General features: G+C 39.0%; 1 protein-coding gene and 1 long non-coding RNA gene across 2 annotated transcripts in view; one reads left to right on the top strand and one right to left on the bottom strand.

Annotated features, from left to right (window-relative positions):
* SLC22A16 (solute carrier family 22 member 16) overlaps nucleotides 1-1,591 on the top strand; it is a 39,792-nt gene extending 38,201 nt beyond the window's left edge. The window contains exon 8 of the mRNA XM_066373465.1: nucleotides 1,214-1,591. Coding sequence (XP_066229562.1) covers nucleotides 1,214-1,342 — 129 coding nt within the window. The 3' untranslated portion in view covers nucleotides 1,343-1,591. The remainder of the gene's footprint in view (nucleotides 1-1,213) is intronic.
* The window catches only part of LOC136398886 (uncharacterized), a 33,108-nt gene extending 12,633 nt beyond the window's left edge, over nucleotides 1-20,475 (bottom strand). The window contains exon 1 of the long non-coding RNA XR_010750060.1: nucleotides 20,358-20,475. This is a non-coding gene — a long non-coding RNA (uncharacterized lncRNA). The remainder of the gene's footprint in view (nucleotides 1-20,357) is intronic.
* Between the last annotated feature and the right edge of the window lie 29 nt (nucleotides 20,476-20,504).

The raw sequence follows: 20,504 nt of genomic DNA on the forward strand, positions 1-20,504 counted from the left end.
TTATCAGAAAAAACATGCCTTAAGTTATTTTTATGAGCTCTTCTCAGGCAGTATTTTTTGCTACAGGAATTTAAATTATGTAAGGAGGGAACACATTTTTACAGACTGTATAAAGATTTAGTTCTAAAATCCATCCAACATCTTCATAATGATCAATAGAGAATAGATATGTAGACTTTAATTTTTAATGTGATTTGCATTTTTTAGGACAAACACCTGATGCTAGTCTAAAAGCCTGACTTTTATGTGTTAAAATCTGGAAAGTAAAGAAATAGTAAATTTTTATAGAAATCCAGATGACCCCCCCCCCCCCCATTTAAAGCAACAATTATTTTCTATTGCACTTGTTTTATTTTCCCTTAAATTCTGTAGGTTTTGGTTCATCGAAACATTCATTTGTGTATGCATGTATGTATTCATTCACTCCCCATCATATACTGAATGCTGATAGTATACTGATTATTGGGGCAGGGACAGGGTCGGTTAAGATAGTCCCTGACCGTGAAGTCCCAACCCAAGGCTCAGTTGCTGGGTTTCTCCACAAGACTCTGGAGTCTGAGAGAGTGGGAGAGGAGCTCTTTCTTCCTCTGTGTAGTAGCTCCTAGGACAGTGCTTGCAAGAACAGTAATGTGGGCACTAACTGGGATTTATTGAGTAGGTGCTCCACAGTGATTAATGAATGAATTAATGGGTGATTAGGTTAAGCCTAGACAATGGGTTAAAGAACTCCTAGTTCAGCCTAAGTAACCAAAGGTCTCACTGTGGAATAAAAATGTCAACTGGTATATCAAATTCAATTCTATTTTTCTCTGAAAAAGATTCAGAATTATTCTCTAAAGCAGGGGTCGGGAACCTTTTTGGCTGAGAGAGCCATGAACGCCACATATTTTTAAATGTAATTCCATGAGAGCCATACAACAACCCGTGTATGTTACGCATTATCCAATAAAAATTTGGTGTTGTCCCGGAGGACAGCTGTGATTGGCTCTAGCCATCCGCAACCATGAACATAAGCGGTAGGAAATAAATGGATTGTAGAGAATGTTTTATATTTTTAACATTTTTTTTTTATCGAAGATTTGTCTGCAAGCCAGATGCAGCCATCAAAAGAGCCACATCTGGCTCTTGAGCCATAGGTTCCCGACCCCTGCTCTAAAGGGTATATTATTTCTTGATGTGTCACTTATTACTATTTTTTTTAACTTCCTTCTAGTTGCTTGTTGGAATCTTGTGCTTTGTGAGTGGACTGCTAACACTGAAACTTCCAGAAACGCGCGGAAAGCCTCTGGTAAATACTTGGGAGGAGGCTACCAAACAGGATGAGCAAGAAGGTAGCCGTTGAGGCATATTATTACCCACAGCCAATAATACTGATGCTGGAAATAACAGAATTGATTCATTCAGGGCATTCCAGTCTTAGTGAATAAATGTGCTATATGTGGAGTCTAGCACCTGAAATATTGTTTACTTTAATGCCTTTGTATTAGAGAAGTATTATTCTCATTTCCCACATGGCATTTATGTGTCTTTAAATTTTTTTTGTAAGTTTTAAAACAATTGTTTTGTAGAAGAAATAAAAACCAAAGAGAGAATGCTCATTATTTTTTTAGACTGATTTTTTTTTATTGTCGCAAAATATTTTTCCATGTTTGTTCTTCTGTGTCATTGTTTCTCAACCTTTCCCACTCACTGCCTGAGGGTAAGCCACATACTCCAGTCAGAGCCAGGGTCCCCCTCCTTCCACCAGGGACTGTCACCTGGGAAGAGAGGGCATGTAAGAATGTGTTTCTTTCTTTCTTTTTCTTTTCCACAATACAGGTATTTATTTATTTTTCAGTTACAATTGACAGCATTATTTTATATAAGTTTCAGGTATACAGCAGAGTGGTTTGACATTTATATCCTTCACGAAGTATTCCCCTCAATTATTCTAATACCAACCTGACACCATATATAGCTATTACAACGTTATTGACTCTACTCCCTATGCTGTACTTTACATCCCCATGACTATATTGTAACTATCAGTTTGTACATCTTAGTTTCTTTGCCGTTTTCATCCAGCTTCCTAACCCTCTCCCATTCTGGTAACCCTTAGTTTGTTCTCTGTATCTATGAGTCTGTTTCTGTTTTGTTTGTTCATTTGTTTAGTTCTTTAAATTGCACATATTAGTGAATTTTTTGTCTTTCTCTGACTGATTTATTTCATTTAGCATCGTACCCTCTAGGTACATTCATATGATCACAAATGGTAAGATTTTATTTTTTATGGCTGAGTAATATTCCATTGCATGCCTCTCCTGTTTGCCCTGACCAGGAATAAAACTCTGGATGGTTGCACACTGGACCAGTGCTCTATCCACTGAACCACTGACTAGGGCCTCTTTAATGTTCTATAATTTTTTGAGTACAGGTCTTTTACCTCCTTAGTTAAACTTCATCATAAGTATTTTTTTGATGTAATTTTAATTGGGATTTTCTTAGTTTCTCTTTTTAGTAGTTTCTTATTGGTGTATAAAATGCAGCTGATTATTGAATATTAATTTTGTGTCCTGATACTTAATTCATTTATTAGTGCTAGTAGTTTTTTGGTGAAATCTTTAGGGTTCTCTCTATATTGTATCATGTCATTGTCAAAGAATGACTGTTTTATGTCTTCCTTTCCAATATGGATGCCATTTATTTATTTAGTCTGATTACTGTGGCTAGGACTTCTAATACTAAGTTGAATAAAAGAGTGAAAGTAGACAATCTTGTCTTGATCCTGATCATAAGGAAAATGCTTTTAGCTTTTCTCTATTGAGTAAGGTGTTAGCTATAAGTTTGTCATATATGGCTTTTATTATATTGCGGTATAGTCCCTCTATTTCCACTTTGCTGGGTGTTTTTTTTTTTTTATTATAAATAGATGCTGGATTTTGTCAAATGCTTTTCTGCATTTATTGATATGATCACATGATATTTTTGTGGCAATTGAACCATGAATCTCAGGAATAAATTCCATTTGATCATGGTGTATAATCTTTTTAATGTATTACTGAATTCGGTAAGCCAATGTCTTTTGAGGATTTTTATATCTATATTCATTAAGAGATATGCTTATATTCTTCTTTTTCTTTTTTTTTTGTGTGTGATGTTTTTGTGTAGTTTTGGGATCACGATAATGGTGGCCTAGTAGAATGAGATTGGGAACCTTTTCTTCTATTGAATTTTTTGGAATAGATTGAGTAGGATAGGTGTTAATTCTTCTTTGAATGTTTGGTAAAATTCACCTGTGAAGTCATCCAGTCCAGGACTTTTGTTTGATTACACTGGGGAACAAAATTTTTGTTGCATCCACAAAAACCCTTGTTCTTACCTAATTCAAGTGTGCTGATCTCAAATTTCACATTAGTTTTTCCTCTGTAAGCTACAGGGTTTTTTGTAATTGTAAAATTTTCAACATTAAGTTTAACAAAATGAAGTAGAATGTCTTCTTGGGCATCATCTTTGTGAAAATATAATTTATATAATGCAGTAAATACACTAATACACTAAAAGACATGATTGCATCAGAATTTGTCTACAATTTTGAAATGGAACATATTAAAACACTTATTTTATTCATAAAATTTGCGCAAAACTTATTTAAATCCTATTCAGGCAAAACTTTGCATTTGTAGCTCTTGTGTTTGTGTACTTGTTGAGGACAATCTCGTTTGATGCTCCAGCAGTAGTCTGCTCATCACTAACAGTTTCAAGATTTTTGGGAAACTTACGAAGGTGACTGTTCAGGAAGTGAATCTTAAGGCTCATGTTACATCCAATGTCACAGAAAGCCAACAGCATCCTTTGAACCAGAAGTTCATAGTTTTCTGCTTTTTGTTGCCAAAGAAGTTCTTTGTAACTGCCACAAAAGACTGCCATGCTGTTTTCTCCTCCTTATTCATCTTCCTGGCAAATTCTTTGTCAGGTATGAGGGATCGAATTTGAGGTGCATTGAATACACCTGCTTTTATCTTCTCAAAAGACAAGGCAGAAAAAGCAGAAATAATATGTTGAAAGCATTCACTTTATCTATTCAAAGCCTGAACAAACTGCTTCACTAAGCCAAGTTTGATGTGAAGTGGGGGGAAAATGATCCTGTCTTGATTAACTACAGGTTCATTCACAATATTTTGCATCCCTACTTCCAGAGCTTCATGTTTTGGCCACTCCTTCTGTGTCCAGTGTTTCTTTCGAGCTCGGCTGTCCCACAAACACAGAAAGCAAGGATACTTTGTGAAACATCTCTGTTGTCCTAGCAGAAAATTTATCATTTTAAGATCCACACAAATGATCCAGTTATGCTCCTCATACTTCAGAAAGTCGAGGACAATTTTTATGTCATTATAATCTTCTTGCAGATGAGTTGAATAACCAATTGGAACTGCTGCATAAACATTACTGTTGTGTAGGAGGACATATTTTAGTCACCATTTAGAGCTGTCAAGAAATAGCCGCCATTCTGTTGGACTGTAAGTGGTAACACCTAGCTGGCTGAGAAGACTACTGATATCATGACAGTAAACAAAGTGTTTGTCTTCAGAAAAAATGTCCACAAAAATTTATTCACACTTCCTGAAATGGGATACTTTATGTGACCAGTGAAGTACATTCTTTTCTTGAAGCCTGGAGGCTAATAACTCAGCTGCTTTCTTTGATAGGCCCAAATCTCTTACTAAGTCATTCAATTCAGGTTGGTTAAAGTGCTGAGGGGTTAATGACTGCTTGGCATCAGAAGAAGACCCTTCAGATTCTACAACCATTTCTTCATGCATCTTATCAAAATACACTTGATCATCATGTTCACTTTCTTTGTCCTTAGAAGAAATAAAACCATTGAAAACTGAAACTGGGAGTGTCTCAGAGTGTGGGATAGGTTGCATTGCTGAAGGAATATTAGGATATGTGATCATATGCCGTTCTTTCTTGCCAATGCCCTTTGTATGGATCAGACAGAAATAACAGTCACTGCTATGGTCCTTAAAGTTCACGCCAAACCATGGGAATACCAAAAGGAATTCCTTTGCATTTTCCTTTTGTCCAGTCACAAAGCATTTCCTCACAATTATGACACACAATATGAGGAGCCCAATTCTTATCTTGATCGCCAAGGGGAACTTGAAAATAAGCAATATATGCACGTGTCACAAACGATGAAATATTGTGCCGTTGACATTCAAGTGTGTAACAACCACATATATAACTGAAGGTGTCAGGACTATTCTTACATTTACACCTACTCGAAGAAGCCAGCATTCAATCTTAAAACAAAATAAGAGGGTGTTTTTATCAGATAATAATTTTTTACATTTAAAAACAACTACAATTATGTAAAAGTGATGTTTGTAAACCATTAATTGCCTTGTGGTTATGTTCAATCCAAGAGTCATTCGTTGCCCTTTAACTCCAATTTAAAAACCAATGCATGCCATTAACTGTAAGAAAAAGAAATTAAAATTGCATAAAAACTAGAGCATGCACCAAAAAACAAAAAAACAAAAACAAAAAGAAAACAAAACCATTTCAGATTTGGAATCAGTGATGCAGAAATATATAGAAACAGTTCTAAAACCTCACGCAACAAAAAAATGGAAAAAAAAATTGTTCCCCAGTGTTATTGCTTTAATTTCATTGTTCGTAATCATTCTGTTCAGATTTTCTGTTTCTTTTTTGATTCAGTCTTAGAAAATTGTATGTGTCTAGGAATTTATTCATTTCTTCCAGATTGTGCAATTTGTTGGCATATAATTGTTTATGGTATTTTCTTACAATCTTTTGTATTTCTGTGGTATAAATTTTTAGTTCTCTTTTATTTCTGATTTTTTTTATTTGAGCCATCTCTCTCTCTCTCTCTTTCTTTCATGAGTCTGATTAAAAGTTGCTGGCTTGAGCAAGGGGTCACTGGCTCAGCTTTAGGACCCTCCCCCCTACCCCCAATCAAGGCACGTATGAGAAGCAATCAATGAAAAGCTAATGTTTTTGAGGAACCACTATACTGTCTTCTATAGTGGCTGTACCAGTTTACATTCCTACCAGCAGTGAATGAGGGTTTATTTTCCACCACAGCCTTTCCAACACCCATCTTGTTGATAATATCCAATCTAACAGATGTGAGGTGGTATCTCATTGTACTTTTGATTTGCATTTCTCTTAGCTAGCAAAGATGAGCATCTTTTCATATATCTGTTGGCCATTTGTATGTCTTCTTGGGAGAAGTGTCTGTTCAGGTCCTCTGCCCTTTTTTTTTTTTTTTTTTTTTTTGTATTTTTCTGAAGTTGGAAACGGGGAGAGACAGTCAGACAGACTCCCGCGTGCACCCGACCGGGATCCACCAGGCACGCCCACCAGGGGGCGACGCTCTGCCCACCAGAGGGCGATGCTCTGCCCCTCCGGAGCCTCCCTCTGTCGCGACCAGAGCCACTCCAGCGCCTGGGGCAGAGGCCAAGGAGCCATCCCCAGCGCCCGGGCCATCTTTGCTCCAATGGAGCCTCGCTGGGGGAGGGGAAGAGAGAGACAGAGAGGAAGGAGAGGGGGAAGGGTGCAGAAGCAGATGGGCACTTCTCCTGTGTGCCCTGGCTGGGAATCAAACCCGGGAGTTCTGCACACCAGGCCAACGCTCTACCACTGAGCCAACTGGCCAGGGCTCTCTCCCCATTTTTTAATTGGATTGTTTGCTTGTTTGTTGCTGAGCTTTGTGAGTTCTTTATATATTTTGGATATCAATCCTTTATTAGAACTGTTGTTTGTGAATATCAACTCCCATTTGGTTGGCTGCCTTTCTGTTTTGTTGTCAGTTTCTTTTGCTGTGCAAAAGATTTTTTGTTTGATATAGTGCCATACATTTTTTTTTTTGCCTTTACTTCTTTACATTTGAGGTCAAATTCATAAAATATTCTCTATGACCAAGTTCCTTAAGTTTAGTACCTATGCTTTCTTCTATGTATTTTATTGTTTTTTAGATCTTTTATTTAGGTCTTTGACCCATTGTGAATTAATTTTTGCACATGGGTATAAGGTTTCATCAGGTTTCATTCTTTTGCTTTCATTCACGTGGCTTTCCAATTTTCCCAACTTCATTTATTGAAGAAGCTTTCTTTTCTCTATTATATGTTTTGGGCTCTTTTGTCCAAGATTATTTGTCCATATATATTTGGTTTTATTTCTGGGATCTCTATTCTTTTTTCTTTTTTTAATGAGAGGAAGGGAGATAGAGAGACAGACTTCTGCATGTGCCCTGACTGGGATCCACCTGGCAACCTCCATCCAGGGCTAATACTCAAATCAACCAAGCTATCCTCAGTACCTGGGCCAACACTTGAAACAATCTAACCACTTGCTACAAGTGAAGAAGAGAGAGATAAGGGGGAGAGGAAGAGGAAGAGAAGCAGATGGTTGCTTCTCATATGTGCCCTGACCGGGATTGAACCCAGGACATCCATATGCTGGGCCGATGCTCTATCCACTGAACAAACCATTCAAGGCCAGTCTTTTACATTGATTGATTTATAGTATATATGTTGAAGCACCCTTGTGCTCCTAGAATGAATCCCACTTGATCATGATACATTATTTTTTTAAATACGTTGTTGTATTTGATTTGCTAGTATTTTGTTTAGGATTTTTGCATCTGTATTCATTAGAGATATTGGTCTGTAGTTTTCTTTTTTTGTGTTGTCCTTGCCATGCTTTATTATCAGGGTTATTTTGGCCTCATAAAATGTGTTGAGAAGTGTTGCTTCTTCTTCTACTTTTTGGAAGACTTTGAGAAGGAGAGGTACCAAATCTTCTTTGAATATTTGGTAGAATTTACTACCAGATGGCCTTGGACTTGTATTTTTGGTGAGGTTTTTGATAGTTGTTTCTATTTCCTACCTGTTTATAGGTCTACTTAAGTTTTCCACTTCTTTGTGACTCAGTCTAGAAAGATGTATAGTTCTAGGAACTTGTCCATTTCTCCTAGATTGCTGAATTTGATGGCATATAATCTTTCATAGTATTCTAATATGACCCTTTGTATATCTATGTTGTCTGAATTTTGTTTGTATGTCTTTTTTTTTTTTTTAGTGAGAAAGACAAAGACAGAGAGAGGGACAGATAAAGCCAGACAGACAAGAGGGAGAGAGATGAGATGTATTAATTCTTCATTGTGGCAGCTTAGTTGTTCGTTGATTGCTTTCTCATATGAGCCTTGATCGATGGGGCGGGTGGCTCCAGCTGAGCCAGAGACCTCTTGCTCAAGTCAGAGACCTTTGGCTTAAGCTAGTGACCTTTAGGCTCAAGCCAATGACCATGGGGTCATGTCTATGACCACACACTCAAGCCAGTGACCCTGCGCTCAAGTTGGCGACATTGGGGTTTCAATGCTGGGTCCTCTGCATCCCAAGACGACACTCTATCTACTGTGCCACTGCTTGGTCAGGCAAGTCATTTTTATTTTTTCCTTAGTGAGGCTAGCCAGGGGTTTGTCAATTTCATTTTATTTTTTCCTTAGTGAGGCTAGCCAGGGGTTTGTCAAAATCTTTTAGAAGAACCAGCTCTTTGTTGCATTACTTTTTTCTATAGTATTTTTATTCTCTATTTCATTTAGTTCTGCCCTAATTTTTACTATTTCCTTTCTTCTGCTGACTTTGGGTTGTTTTTGTTATTCTTTTTTCTAGTTTGTAAAGATGTAATGTTAGTTTGTTTTCTTGGAATCTTGTTTTGATAAAGCCTATAATGATATAAACTTCCCTCTTCTTACTACTTTTGCTTCATCCTAGAAGTTTTCATACGTCATGGTGTCTTTCTCATTTGTCTGTATATATCTTTTGATCTTTGCTTTTATTTCTTCATTGACCTGTTTTTTAGAAGTGCATGTGCCCAGATCAGGATCTACCCAGGAAGTCCTCTATGGGGTGATGCTCTGCTTGTTGCTTGAAACCTGAGCTATTTTTAGTGCCTGAGGTGGAGGTTCCACAGAGTCATCCTTAGCACCCTGAGCCAACTTGCTTGAACCAAGCCATGGCTGCAGAAGGGAAAGAGAGTGAGAGAGAGAGGAGGGGGCAGGATGGAGAAGCAGGTGACCACTTCTCCTGTGTACTCTGACTGGGAATTGAACTCATGACATCCACACATCAGACCAACACTTTACCACTGAGCCAACTGGCCAAGGCCATAGAATCATTCTTCTGCTTCATCCTTTCTACTATATTCTTCATTTCTGATTGGGTTTTATGGTTTCCTTATCTTTTTTTTTATAATTACTACCATTTTGTTGAAGTTTTCACTGAGTTCTTTGAGCATCCTTGCAACCAGTGTTTTGAACTCAGTATCTGATAGATTGCTTGTCTAAATTTCATTTAGTTCTTTTTCTGGAATTTCTCCTTTTTTTGAAACATGTTTCTTTGTCTCCCCATTTTGGGTGCTTCTCCATGTTTATGTCTATGTTTTATATAGATAGATCTGCTATGTCTCCCAGGCTTTTTAAAATTTTTTAAACTTCATCATGGCCATTGACTTTGCTGAAATTCTGGGTCCCACATATGTTTTATTTATTTATTTATTTATTTATTTATTTATTATTTATTTTACAGAGAGAGTCAGAGAGAGAGACAGATAGGGACAGACAGGCAGGAACAAAGAGAGATGGGAAGCATCAATCATTAGTTTTTTGTTGCGACACCTTAGCTGTTCATTGATTGCTTTCTCATATGTGCCTTGACCGTGGGCCTTCAGCAGACTGAGTAATCCCTTGCTCAAGCCAGCGGCCTTGGGTCCAAGATGGTGAGCTTTGCTCAAACCAGATGAACCTGCGCTCAAACTGGCAACCTTGGGGTCTCGATCCTGTGTCCTCCGCATCCCTGTCCAACGCTCTATTCACTGCGCCACTGCCTGGTCAGGCTGTCTCCCAGTCTTAACAGGATGACCTTACGTAGTAGGTATCCTGTAGGGTTCAGTGGTACAATCTCCTTGATCACTTGAGCAGGGTGCTCCAGGAGTGCCCTTTGTGTGGATCGTGTGTTCTTCTGTTGCAGTTGAGCCTTGATTGCTGTTGGTACATCAGTGGATAGGATTGACCCTCAGGCTGACTAGCTGTGAGGACTGGCCTCGACCACAATAGACAAGCTGCTGTGCAGTGGCTGACCCCACAGAGTGGGATCTGCCCCACTCTCAATACAGCTCCTTCTTTATATACCCTTAGTTGTAGGACCTTTGTTCAGCTAGTCTTCAAACGGTTCTCTGGGTTGATTTTCTATAATTGAGTTGTAATTTTGCTGCATCCTCCTGCTCTGCCATCTTGACCAGAACTGAGAGTATATTTCTTTTACAAAGTCCCTTGAAGATTTTATTTCTTTTTTTTTTTTTTTAATTTTTTTTTAAATTTTATTTATTCATTTTTAGAGAGGCGAGGGAGAGAGAGAGACAGAGAGAGAGAAGGGGGGAGGAGCTGGAAGCATCAACTCCCATATGTGCCTTGACCAGGCAAGCTCAGGGTTTCGAACCGGTGACCTCAGCATTTCCAAGTCGACGCTTTATCCACTGCGCCACCACAGGCCAGGCAAGATTTTATTTCTGATATTTCTTCTCCTCTTATGAGTACTATAGCTTTTTCAGTAATTTCCTGTCAAAAATTATTTATCTCTATAATTAAACCATAAAATCTGTTGCTATGAAGAAAGGTATCTTGCTTTCCAGTACTCTGAGCGAAGAGAGCTTGAATGTACATTCAAATGTTTTTGTGTTTGGTCCAGTTATGGGACACAGATCTGCTAGCAGCCAGGAATGAGTATTGTAGTCTGGCATTTTTACTTTTCCCAAATTTGCGGAATTCTCTCCATAAATCTCCTTCACAGTACAGAGAAACTGTGGCATTTTAGTGCATTGCAAACTTTAAAGTTTGAAGATTATCATGAAAACTGACTTTAATCATCTTGAAGATCTGTTGCCAATGTAAAAAGGAATTTAAATATTCTTGCCTTTTAAAGAAAATTTACAGGATGATTTCTACTCTTTTTTTTTTTTTTTTTCTGATTCATAATTTAATAGCTGTGCACGTCCTGGTCCCTTATTTCTGCTGTTCATTGGCCCACTGCTCTGGGGTCAGGGTTTTCTGCTGAAAGATATGAATATGCGGAAGCTCTTCTGCTAGGCACGCGTTCACCAGCCGGTGTCTTTGAAGCAGCAGTTTCCCCTGAACTCGGCCGACACCACCAGGACTCGGAAGCTGGACGCGCAACGGTTGGGAGTCGTGTCCTCCACTTCCACGTGCTCTGGGCCTGCAGCAGTTTCCCCTCGAACTCGGCCGACACCACCAGGACTCGGAAGCTGGACGCGCAACGGTTGGGAGTCGTGTCCTCCACTTCCACATGCTCTGGGCCTGCCTCCGGGTCCCGCTGCAGCTTCTCCCGGAGGTAGTCCGCGCTGAGTTCCATGGCGGCAGCCCAGCGGGGGCAGAACCCCAGCTCAGACACCGGTCACACTACTTCCACCTCTACTCTTTTTTTTAAGGACTAAATTTAGTTTTCTCAACTTTACTTAAAACCGTATTTGATTTTTTAAAGAAGTTTAATGTCCTGAAGATTTTAACTGCAGAATTGTGGCATAATCTTTTTTGTTAGAGGAGTGTACTGTACTGTTTCTCAGAAAAATTTACCATAGGTTTTGATTTTTCTTTACTATGGTTTCATCAGAAGTTCATTACTTTTTTCTTTGCTCTTGAAATTTAGCTGTTGGCTATGTCTTATATCTAGAATATTAGAATTGATGAAGTCTTAGTGTTATCTGCAGAGGCAAGTAAAAGAACTAGTAGATGCTGTTGTTTAAAACTCATTGTTTAGGGCAGTGGTCCTCAAACTTTTTGAAGTTAGGGTGCATTTAAAATCCTACAAATAATTGTAGGCACACTATATACAAATTTCTGAGAACATGTTATAATAATTAAGTCAAATATTAAAGAAAAAAAACCCAAGCGTGCTTTTATGGTAATTAAACAAAATAAATACAACAAAATTAAATTTATTCTGACATCAAAAAACATTTTTATGTTACATTTTTTGAATTATGCTTTTTAGAATTTGTAAAAAATGGGTTAAAAATTAAAAAATGACAAAAAAGTTATCTTTTTATATATAGATAGATATATTCTTAGTAAGATTTAGTAAATTCAGCAGGTCCCAGCACAAATGTGTTAAGTTTTTTCATTCTTGTGTTTATGAGAAACAGGAGCCTGATGTGTCCTAGCAATTTCTTCAATGTTTAGGCATATATTTGAAAGGCAAACTCTCATTTCCTCGTCAATACATTGAATAATTCCTCTCTTTTTGCTCTTAATTGTGCTGAGGGTAGAAAATCCTAATTTACATAAATAGGATGTTGAAAATTGTAGTAAAATGTTCTAAGCTTTTTTAGATATTGCCACATATTCTTCTTTTATAGAAATCCAAAAGGCTTTAAGAGACAATTCCTTATGTTTAATCATCAATCCAAAACCCCACCATACATATCATCTTAACTTTACACCAGACAAAGGATAGAAGAAACTTGCCTTCAGTCTTTCTGGGGAACATGGGGGATAGTGTAAACCAGGGGTCCCCAAACTTTTTACACAGGGGGCCAGTTCACTGTCCCTCAGACCGTTGGAGGGCCGGACTATAAAAAAAACTATGAACAAATCCCTATGCACACTGCACATATCTTATTTTAAAGTAAAAAAACAAAACGGGAACAAATACAATATTTAAAATAAAGAACAAATAAATTTAAATCAACAAACTGACCAGTATTTCAATGGGAACTATGCGCCTCTCACTGACCACCAATGAAAGAGGTGCCCCTTCCAGAAGTGCAGCGGGGGCTGGATAAATGGCCTCAGGGGGCCGCATGCGGCCCGCAGGCCGTAGTTTGGGGACCCCTGGTGTAAACAATCCAGCACCACAGCTTAACAGCCTTTTGCAACCTAATTCAGGCAAGTGAGGTGAGGGGTTGGGCAGACTGTCAGCTTAGAGCCAATTCCCCACACCTCTGTCCCCCCAAAACCTAAACTCCAAAAACCGTGTTGGTTTTTTGGTCCCCAATAGGCATATATTTCTCTGGAATACCATAGGGCACACCTGGAAATTTTTTAGGGTGCACCAGCATGCCCTGGTGCACACTTTGAGAACCACTGGTTTAGGGGGAAAAAGAGGAATTTGACCTGAATTATTTAGACTTTTTTTTTTTAATTTATTTTATTTTTTTTATTTATTCATTTTAGAGAGGAGAGGGAGAGACAGAGAGAGAGAGAGGAGAGACAGAGAGAGAGAAGGGGGAGGAGCTGGAAGCATCAACTCCCATATGTGCCTTGACCAGGCAAGCCCAGGGTTTTGAACCGGCGACCTCAGCATTTCCAGGTTGACACTTTATCCACTGCGCCACCACAGGTCAGGCTTTTTTTTTTTTTTTTTTTTTTTTTTTTTGAGAGTGAGAGGCAGAGGGAGAGAGAGGAGAAACATCAACTCATAGTTCAGCACTTTTAGTTGTTTATATGTGCCTTGACTGGGAGGCTCCAGCTGAGCCACTGATCACTTGCTCAAGCCAGCAACCTTGGGCTTCAAGCCAGTGACCTTGGGCTTCAAAGCAGAAACCATGAGGTCGTGTTGATGATCCCATGCTCAAGCCAGTGACCCTGCACTCGAGCTGGTGAACCTGTGCTCAAGGTCGATGATCCTATGCTCAAGCAAATGACCTTGGAGTTTCAAACTTGAGACCTCAGCATTCCAGGTGGATACTCTATCTACTACATCACCACCGGTAGCCTATTTAGACTTTTTATTTTATTTCAGTTCCCTGGGTAGTTGCATAGTTGGTCTTTCCACTAAACATAAAACATAAAACCAAACACCTTTCTCTTTTTGTAAAACAAATCAGAACAGAACAAATAGGAGGGTTTAAAAAGAAAGGAGGAAGACATTTCTTTATCATTCCTCTCATCTCTTCTTTTGTTTTTCTTTTTTTTCATCTTTAGCCTGCTTTTTTACTATCATTTAAAATTTTCTTTTTAGCTAATATTTGGTATTTTTTTACTTTCTTTTTATGTTCTGTATTAGTTTGCTAGGCTACCATAACAAAATACCACAGCCTGAGTGGCTTAGACAAAGGAAATTTATTTTTCACAGTTCTGGAGGTTAGAGGTTCAAGATCAAGGTAGATTACATTCGAAGGCTTTTAAGTACTGGTAGTCACCATCTCACTGTGTATTCATACAGCTTCTTTATGCTCATGCAAGAAGGGGATAGAGAGAGAGAAAGGGAGAGTTTGGTTGTTTCTTCTTAAAAAGGTACTACTCCCATCATGCGGGCCCCACTCTCATTGCTTCATTGAACCCTACAAACATTCAGTCCATAACACCTATGTATGTATTTCTATATCAGTAAATGTCCAGTCAGAAAAACATAAAAAACTTGAATAATCTAGATTTTGCAAAAGTAAGATATATTCACCACAATCAGTTAAGACAACTGTGTCTTTCCACTTTTTCCTTGTCTCACATTTCCCCTGTCAGATGGCATCAAAGTGGTTACAGGCATTATTTTCTTTCATAATTTTTTTTGGTATATATATATATATATTATATATATATATATATATATAATATATATATATATATTATATATATATATATTATATATTCTTAAAGAGGGCTTTTAAAACTAAATACACTCCAAGGCCCTGGCCAGTTGGCTCAGCGGTAGAGCATCAGCCCAGTGTGTGGAATGGAAGTCCTGCCAGGTTCGATTCCCAGCCAGGGCACACAGGAGAAGTGCCCATCTGCTTCTCCACCCAACCTCCCTCTCTTTTCTCTCTGTCTCTCTCTTCCCCTCCCACAGTCAAGGCTCCAGTAGAGCCAAGTTGGCCTGGGTGCTGAGAATGGCTCCATGGCCTCCGCCTCAGGCATGGAAATGGCTCTGGTTGCAACGAAGAAACACCCCAGGTGGGCAGAGCATCACCCCCTAGTGGGCTTGCTGGGTGGATCCCAGTCAGGCACATGCAGGAGTCTGTCTGCCTCCTTGCTTCTCACTTCACAAAAATACAAAAAAAATAAAATAAGAAAAACAAACAAAAAACTGAACATACTCCAGACCCCTGGAAGCTGAATTTGTACTTTCCTTCCCCTAAATTTCTGTTTAAAGGTATGTTGTTAAGAAAATTCATATTAAAAATATAGTTTGACTGCCCTGGCCAGATAGTTCGGTTTGTTAGAGTGTTGTCCCCAGTCAGGGTACATATAGGAATAGATTGGTGTTCCTGTCTCTCTCTCTCTCCCTTCTTCTTTATTGAAAATCAATCAATAAAAATTTTTTAGAGTCTTAATTCAAAAATAAAAATTAGATATAGTTTGAATGTATTCAATTGAATGCTCAGTTCTGAGGAGCTTATCTGTGCCCTTTCTCTCACCCTTATTGAATATTTACTAAACTAAATACACTAAATACAAAAGGTTCATTCTATTAAACGGCATATACAAAAGGGTACTTAAATTCTTGTAGGTGATGAGGAGGACCATTTTCTTATTTAAAGTTTTTAATCTGGTTGTGGAAGCCAAAGTCTATGGTAATTTCCCGCAACAGAGGAATCTGGGAGTTGTGGGTGTTCACATCTTATCTGAATTTGCCAGAAGTCAGTAATGGCTGTTTGTTTTATCTCTAAAGTCCATACTGTACCAGTATTTACCGACCACTTCTAGTTCTCTAAGTAAATTTATTTTCCTCATTCATTCCCCGCCTTTCCCTGGGCTCACCTACCTCAGTCAGGAACCAAACTTTATAGGTTTGTATGGATGTCCCAATAAGTAAGTTTCATTTTATAAGGAAGAAAGTGTTCAGTTACAGACTCTGCCCTACTTCTGCGTCCTGAGTCAGGACTCATCAATGTTTCAGACGTCAGTGCCCTTGACTGTGCTCCTTCCCCCGCCCCTTGCACCGTCCTGGAGCCACACACAGCTGACACCCTGGCCCTACAAGATGTGCTTTCTCAACAGCCTTCTGAAGAGTTCCAAGTTCCGTTGCCTTGAGGCCCTCTATTTACTGGCTGACTCACCAGCAAGGCTGACACATCCCAAACTGTTGACAGCCATGCAGAGCAGAGCAGGAGGGGCTGAGACTACACAGGTGAGGCTCAGGGCGCCTCTAGAACTCAAGGGAAATTTTTTTAAAAAATTGCTGGAGATGTTGGAGAGCTTACTGCCTATGTTTTCTTCTAAGATGCTTATGGTTTCACGACTTACATTTAAGTCTTTTATCCATTTTGAGTTTATTTTTGTGAATGGTGTAAGTTGTAGTCTAGTTTCATTTTTTTGCAGGTAGCTGTGCAATTTTCCCAACACCATTTGTTAAAGAGGCTGTCTTTACTCCATTGTATGCTCTTACCTCCTTTGTCAAATATCAGTTGTCCATAAAGGTGTGGGTTTATTTCTGGGTTCTCAGTTCTGTTCCATTGACCTATCTGCCTGTTCTTATGCCAGTACCAAGCTGTTTTGAGTACAATGGCCTTGTAGTATAACTTGGTACCAGGAAGTGTGATACCTCCCACTTTATTCTTCATTTTCAAGATTGCTCAGGCTATTTGTGTTCTTTTTTGGTTCCATATAAATTTTTGGAATATGTGTTCTATATCTTTGAAGTATGTCATTGGTATTTTAATCGGTATTGCACTGAAATTATAAATTGCTTTGGGTAATATAGACATTTTAATGAGTTTATTCTTCCTGTCCATGAACACGGTATATCCAACATCTCTTACAGCATTATATTTGCTGATTTATCTCCACGGGCAAGGGAAATAAAGGACAAGATGAACAAATGGGACTATATCAAACTAAAAAGCTTTTGCACAGCTAAAGGCTATATCAACAAAATAAAAAAACAAACCACACAATGGGAGAACATATTTGACAATACATCTGATAAGGGGTTAATAACTAAAATTTATAAAGAACTTGTAAAACTCAACACCAGGAAGATAAACAATCCAATCAAAAAATGGGCAAAAGACAAGTGTCTGTCACTGGACGAGTGGATTAAAAAGCTTTGGTACATATATACTATGGAATACTACTCAGTCATAAGAAATGATGACATTGGATCATTTACAACAACATGGATGGACCTTGATAACATTATACTGAGTGAAATAAGTAAATCAGAAAAAACTAAGAACTATAGATTCCATACATAAGTGGGACATAAAAATGAGACTCAGAGACATGGACAAGAGTGTGGTGGTTACAGGAGGGGGGGGAGAGGGAGGGGTTGGGGAGGGGAGGGGCACAAAGAAAACCAGTTAGAAGGTGAATGGAAGACAACTGGACTTTGGGTGATGGGAATGCAGCATAATCAACTGTCAAAATAACCTAGAGATATTTTCTCTGAACATATGTACCCTGATTTATCAATGTCACCCCATTAAAATTAATTTAAAAAATGGGCAAAAGAAATGAATAGACACTTCTCCAAAGAGGACATACAGATGGCCAATAGGCAAATGAAAAAATGTTCAACATCACTAATCATTAGAGAAATGCAAATTAAAACCACAATGAGATATCACCTCACACCAGTCAGAATGGCACTCATTAACAAAACAACACATAATAAGTGCTGGCGAGCCTGACCGGGCGTGGCGCAGTGGATAGAGCATAAGACTGGGATGCAGAAGACCCAGGTTCAAGACCCCGAGGTCGCCAGCTTGAGTGAGGGCTCATTTGGTTTGAGCAAAAGCTCACCAGCTTGAGCCCAAGGTCGCTGGCTCAAGCAAGGGGTTACTCGGTCTGCTGAAGGCCCGCAGTCAAGGCACATATGAAAAGGCAATCAATGAACAATTAAGGTGTTGCAATGCACAACAAAAAACTAATGATTGATGCTTCTCATCTCTCCATTCCTGTCTGTCTAACCCTCTCTCTGACTCTCTCTGACTCTCTCTGTCTCTGTAAAAAAAAAAAAAAAGTTCTGGCGAGGATGTGGAGAAAGGGGAACCCTCCTGCACTACTGGTGGGATTGCAGACTGGTACAGCCACTTTGGAAAACAGTATGGAGATTCCTCAAAAAATTAAAAATGGAACTGCCCTTTGACCCAGCCATCCTACTTTTAGGAATATATCCTAAGAATACCAAATCACTGATTCAAAAAATGAAATGCACCCCCATGTTTATGGCAGCATTGTTTACAATAGCCAAGATCTGGAAACAGCCTGAGTGTCCATCGATGGATGAGTGGATTAAAAAGCGGTGGTACATACACACAATAGAATACTATAGGGCCATGAAAAAGAAGAAAATCTTACCTTTTTCGACAACATGGATGGACCTGGAAACTATTATGTTAAGTGAAATAAGCCAGGCAGAGAAAGAAAATTATCATATGACCTCACTCATTTGAGGAATCCAATGAACAATGTGAACTGAGGAAAGGAATAGAGGCAGAGGTGGGATCAGATGGACCAGAGGGAAAGTAGACAGAGAGAAAGGGGATGATAGGGTAGGATCAGAGAAGGGAAAGAGATTGGTGAAATTATATACACATAACACAGCATTATAGAGAGCAGGAAAGCAAATCCTGGAGGGAAGGGGGTAGGGCATTGGGGGGAGGTGGCAAGGGGGATGTTGAGGGGAACACGGGGCTGGGGGGATGTATTCAGTGGGACACTTGAATTTATGTAAACACAATAAATTAAAATCAATAAAAAAATTCTTTCTTATAATCTAAAAAAAAAAAATTGCTGGAAAGGAGTGTGAAGCTGTGCCCACCTGCAGTCTCAGGGAGATTGCTTCAACTCTTGGGCCTTCAGCCACTTGTCATGAAGTGATAACGTAAGGTCCCCTTTTCATTCTCACCCTCAATGATGCCTGAATCTGTTCTCTTGTCAGTTTTTTGAATGATCTCTCATTTAAGTCACATTGCTATAGTTCCATGCAGTAGAAAATAAAAGGCTTATAAGCTGCCTACGCATGGCTTTCTTTATTGTTTCTAAATGTTTTCTTTCTCCCTTTCAGAGGCAAGGTGAGGAAGGAGCCCTTTCAGATATCTTCTTTACCTTCCACTACTTTTCAGACACAGTCCTGCCTCCTAGCCAGACTTAGGGCACATTCACACTCTGCTCTTGCACAGACCTCCCCTGTAGCCGCTCTCCTTCAACTTCCTGCCTCAGCGACTTTGATCACACCATCCTCTCTCCCGGCATTTCCTACTTTCTTCTTTTTTGTCCATCCTGGACTGGCCACTAGGGTCCACCTGAGTCCTCACAGCATCTATACTTATAGTGCTACTTCTTAGAGGACTGTTTTATTCTGCCTTGTGCACTTTCTTGAGGAAGAAAACAATTTTAGCAATCTTTGTGTCTCTCATATTTCTTGCAATATATCTTGGACAAAGTGCTCTGGAAATGCTTGTTGATTGATTTTATAATAGTTGCTCAATAATATATATGTACACACTGTTTTACAAAGAATTTTGCTGTTCTGGCTGTGTAGCTCAGCTGGTTGGAGTGTCATCCTAATGTATCAAGGTTGCAGGTTTGATCCCTGGTCAGGGCACATATAAGAGTCAACCAATGAATGCATAAATAAGTGAAACAAGTTGGTGTTTCTCTTTCTCTCTCTCACCCTTCCTCTCTCTAAAATCAATCAATAAATAAAAATTAAAAGATGTTCACAACAACTTGTAAGAGAAACCTTTGTTTCCAATTTTCAAATAGAGAAATGAAATTCAGAAGTTAAATGACCTAAAAATTTTTTTTGGGGTGACTTGCTTGAGGTAAAACAAATCTTCTTTGGCACCTAAGTATGTCCTTTGATTAAGACCCTGAACCTTGGAATTTGACGTTCAGACTGGGCTTTGCCATTTAAGAGACCTTGGGCCCTTCCTTTATTATCTTGGAGCCTCAATTTACTCATCTATAGAATGAGTACTTACCTCATTGGATGGGTGTGTTAATGGTGTCATACATGTGTCTAACACATGGTTAAAGCTAAATACACATTACTTACAATGTTATTATCATTATTTTGATACATCAAACTGCTTCCCTGTAAACAATCTTGTTGATAGTAAAGTGTCTGCCACACAGTGAACACTCAGCAAATATTTGAATAGTTGAGATAAAGAATGATTTGTTCTTTATCCTAGATTCTCTCCTAAATATTTTTTCCAGTTGACTCGGGTCATCGTCAAAGTGATCAACAACATTGTTCTGCCCCCACCGCCCAGACCCAGCTGACCCAGCAGAGCCAGTTGCCAATGGGGGACGGCAGCCTGCTCTGGGCAGCCGAATGAGGAAGCCCGGGTTTGTTCTGGCCAGAACTTGCTGGGAGTTGGACACTCACCCATTACTTACCATGCCTGTAAATCAGCTGGAGAAATCCCAGGCTGGTGGTGAGAAGAAGGCTTTGTAAATTAGAAAGAGAACTGCTGAGGTCAGACCCACTTCCAGGGTGGGGCAGAGCTGCACCTTCACAATTTACAAGATGAGG

Source organism: Saccopteryx leptura, chromosome 3 (assembly GCF_036850995.1).
Source record: "Saccopteryx leptura isolate mSacLep1 chromosome 3, mSacLep1_pri_phased_curated, whole genome shotgun sequence".
NCBI lineage: Eukaryota > Metazoa > Chordata > Mammalia > Chiroptera > Emballonuridae > Saccopteryx > Saccopteryx leptura.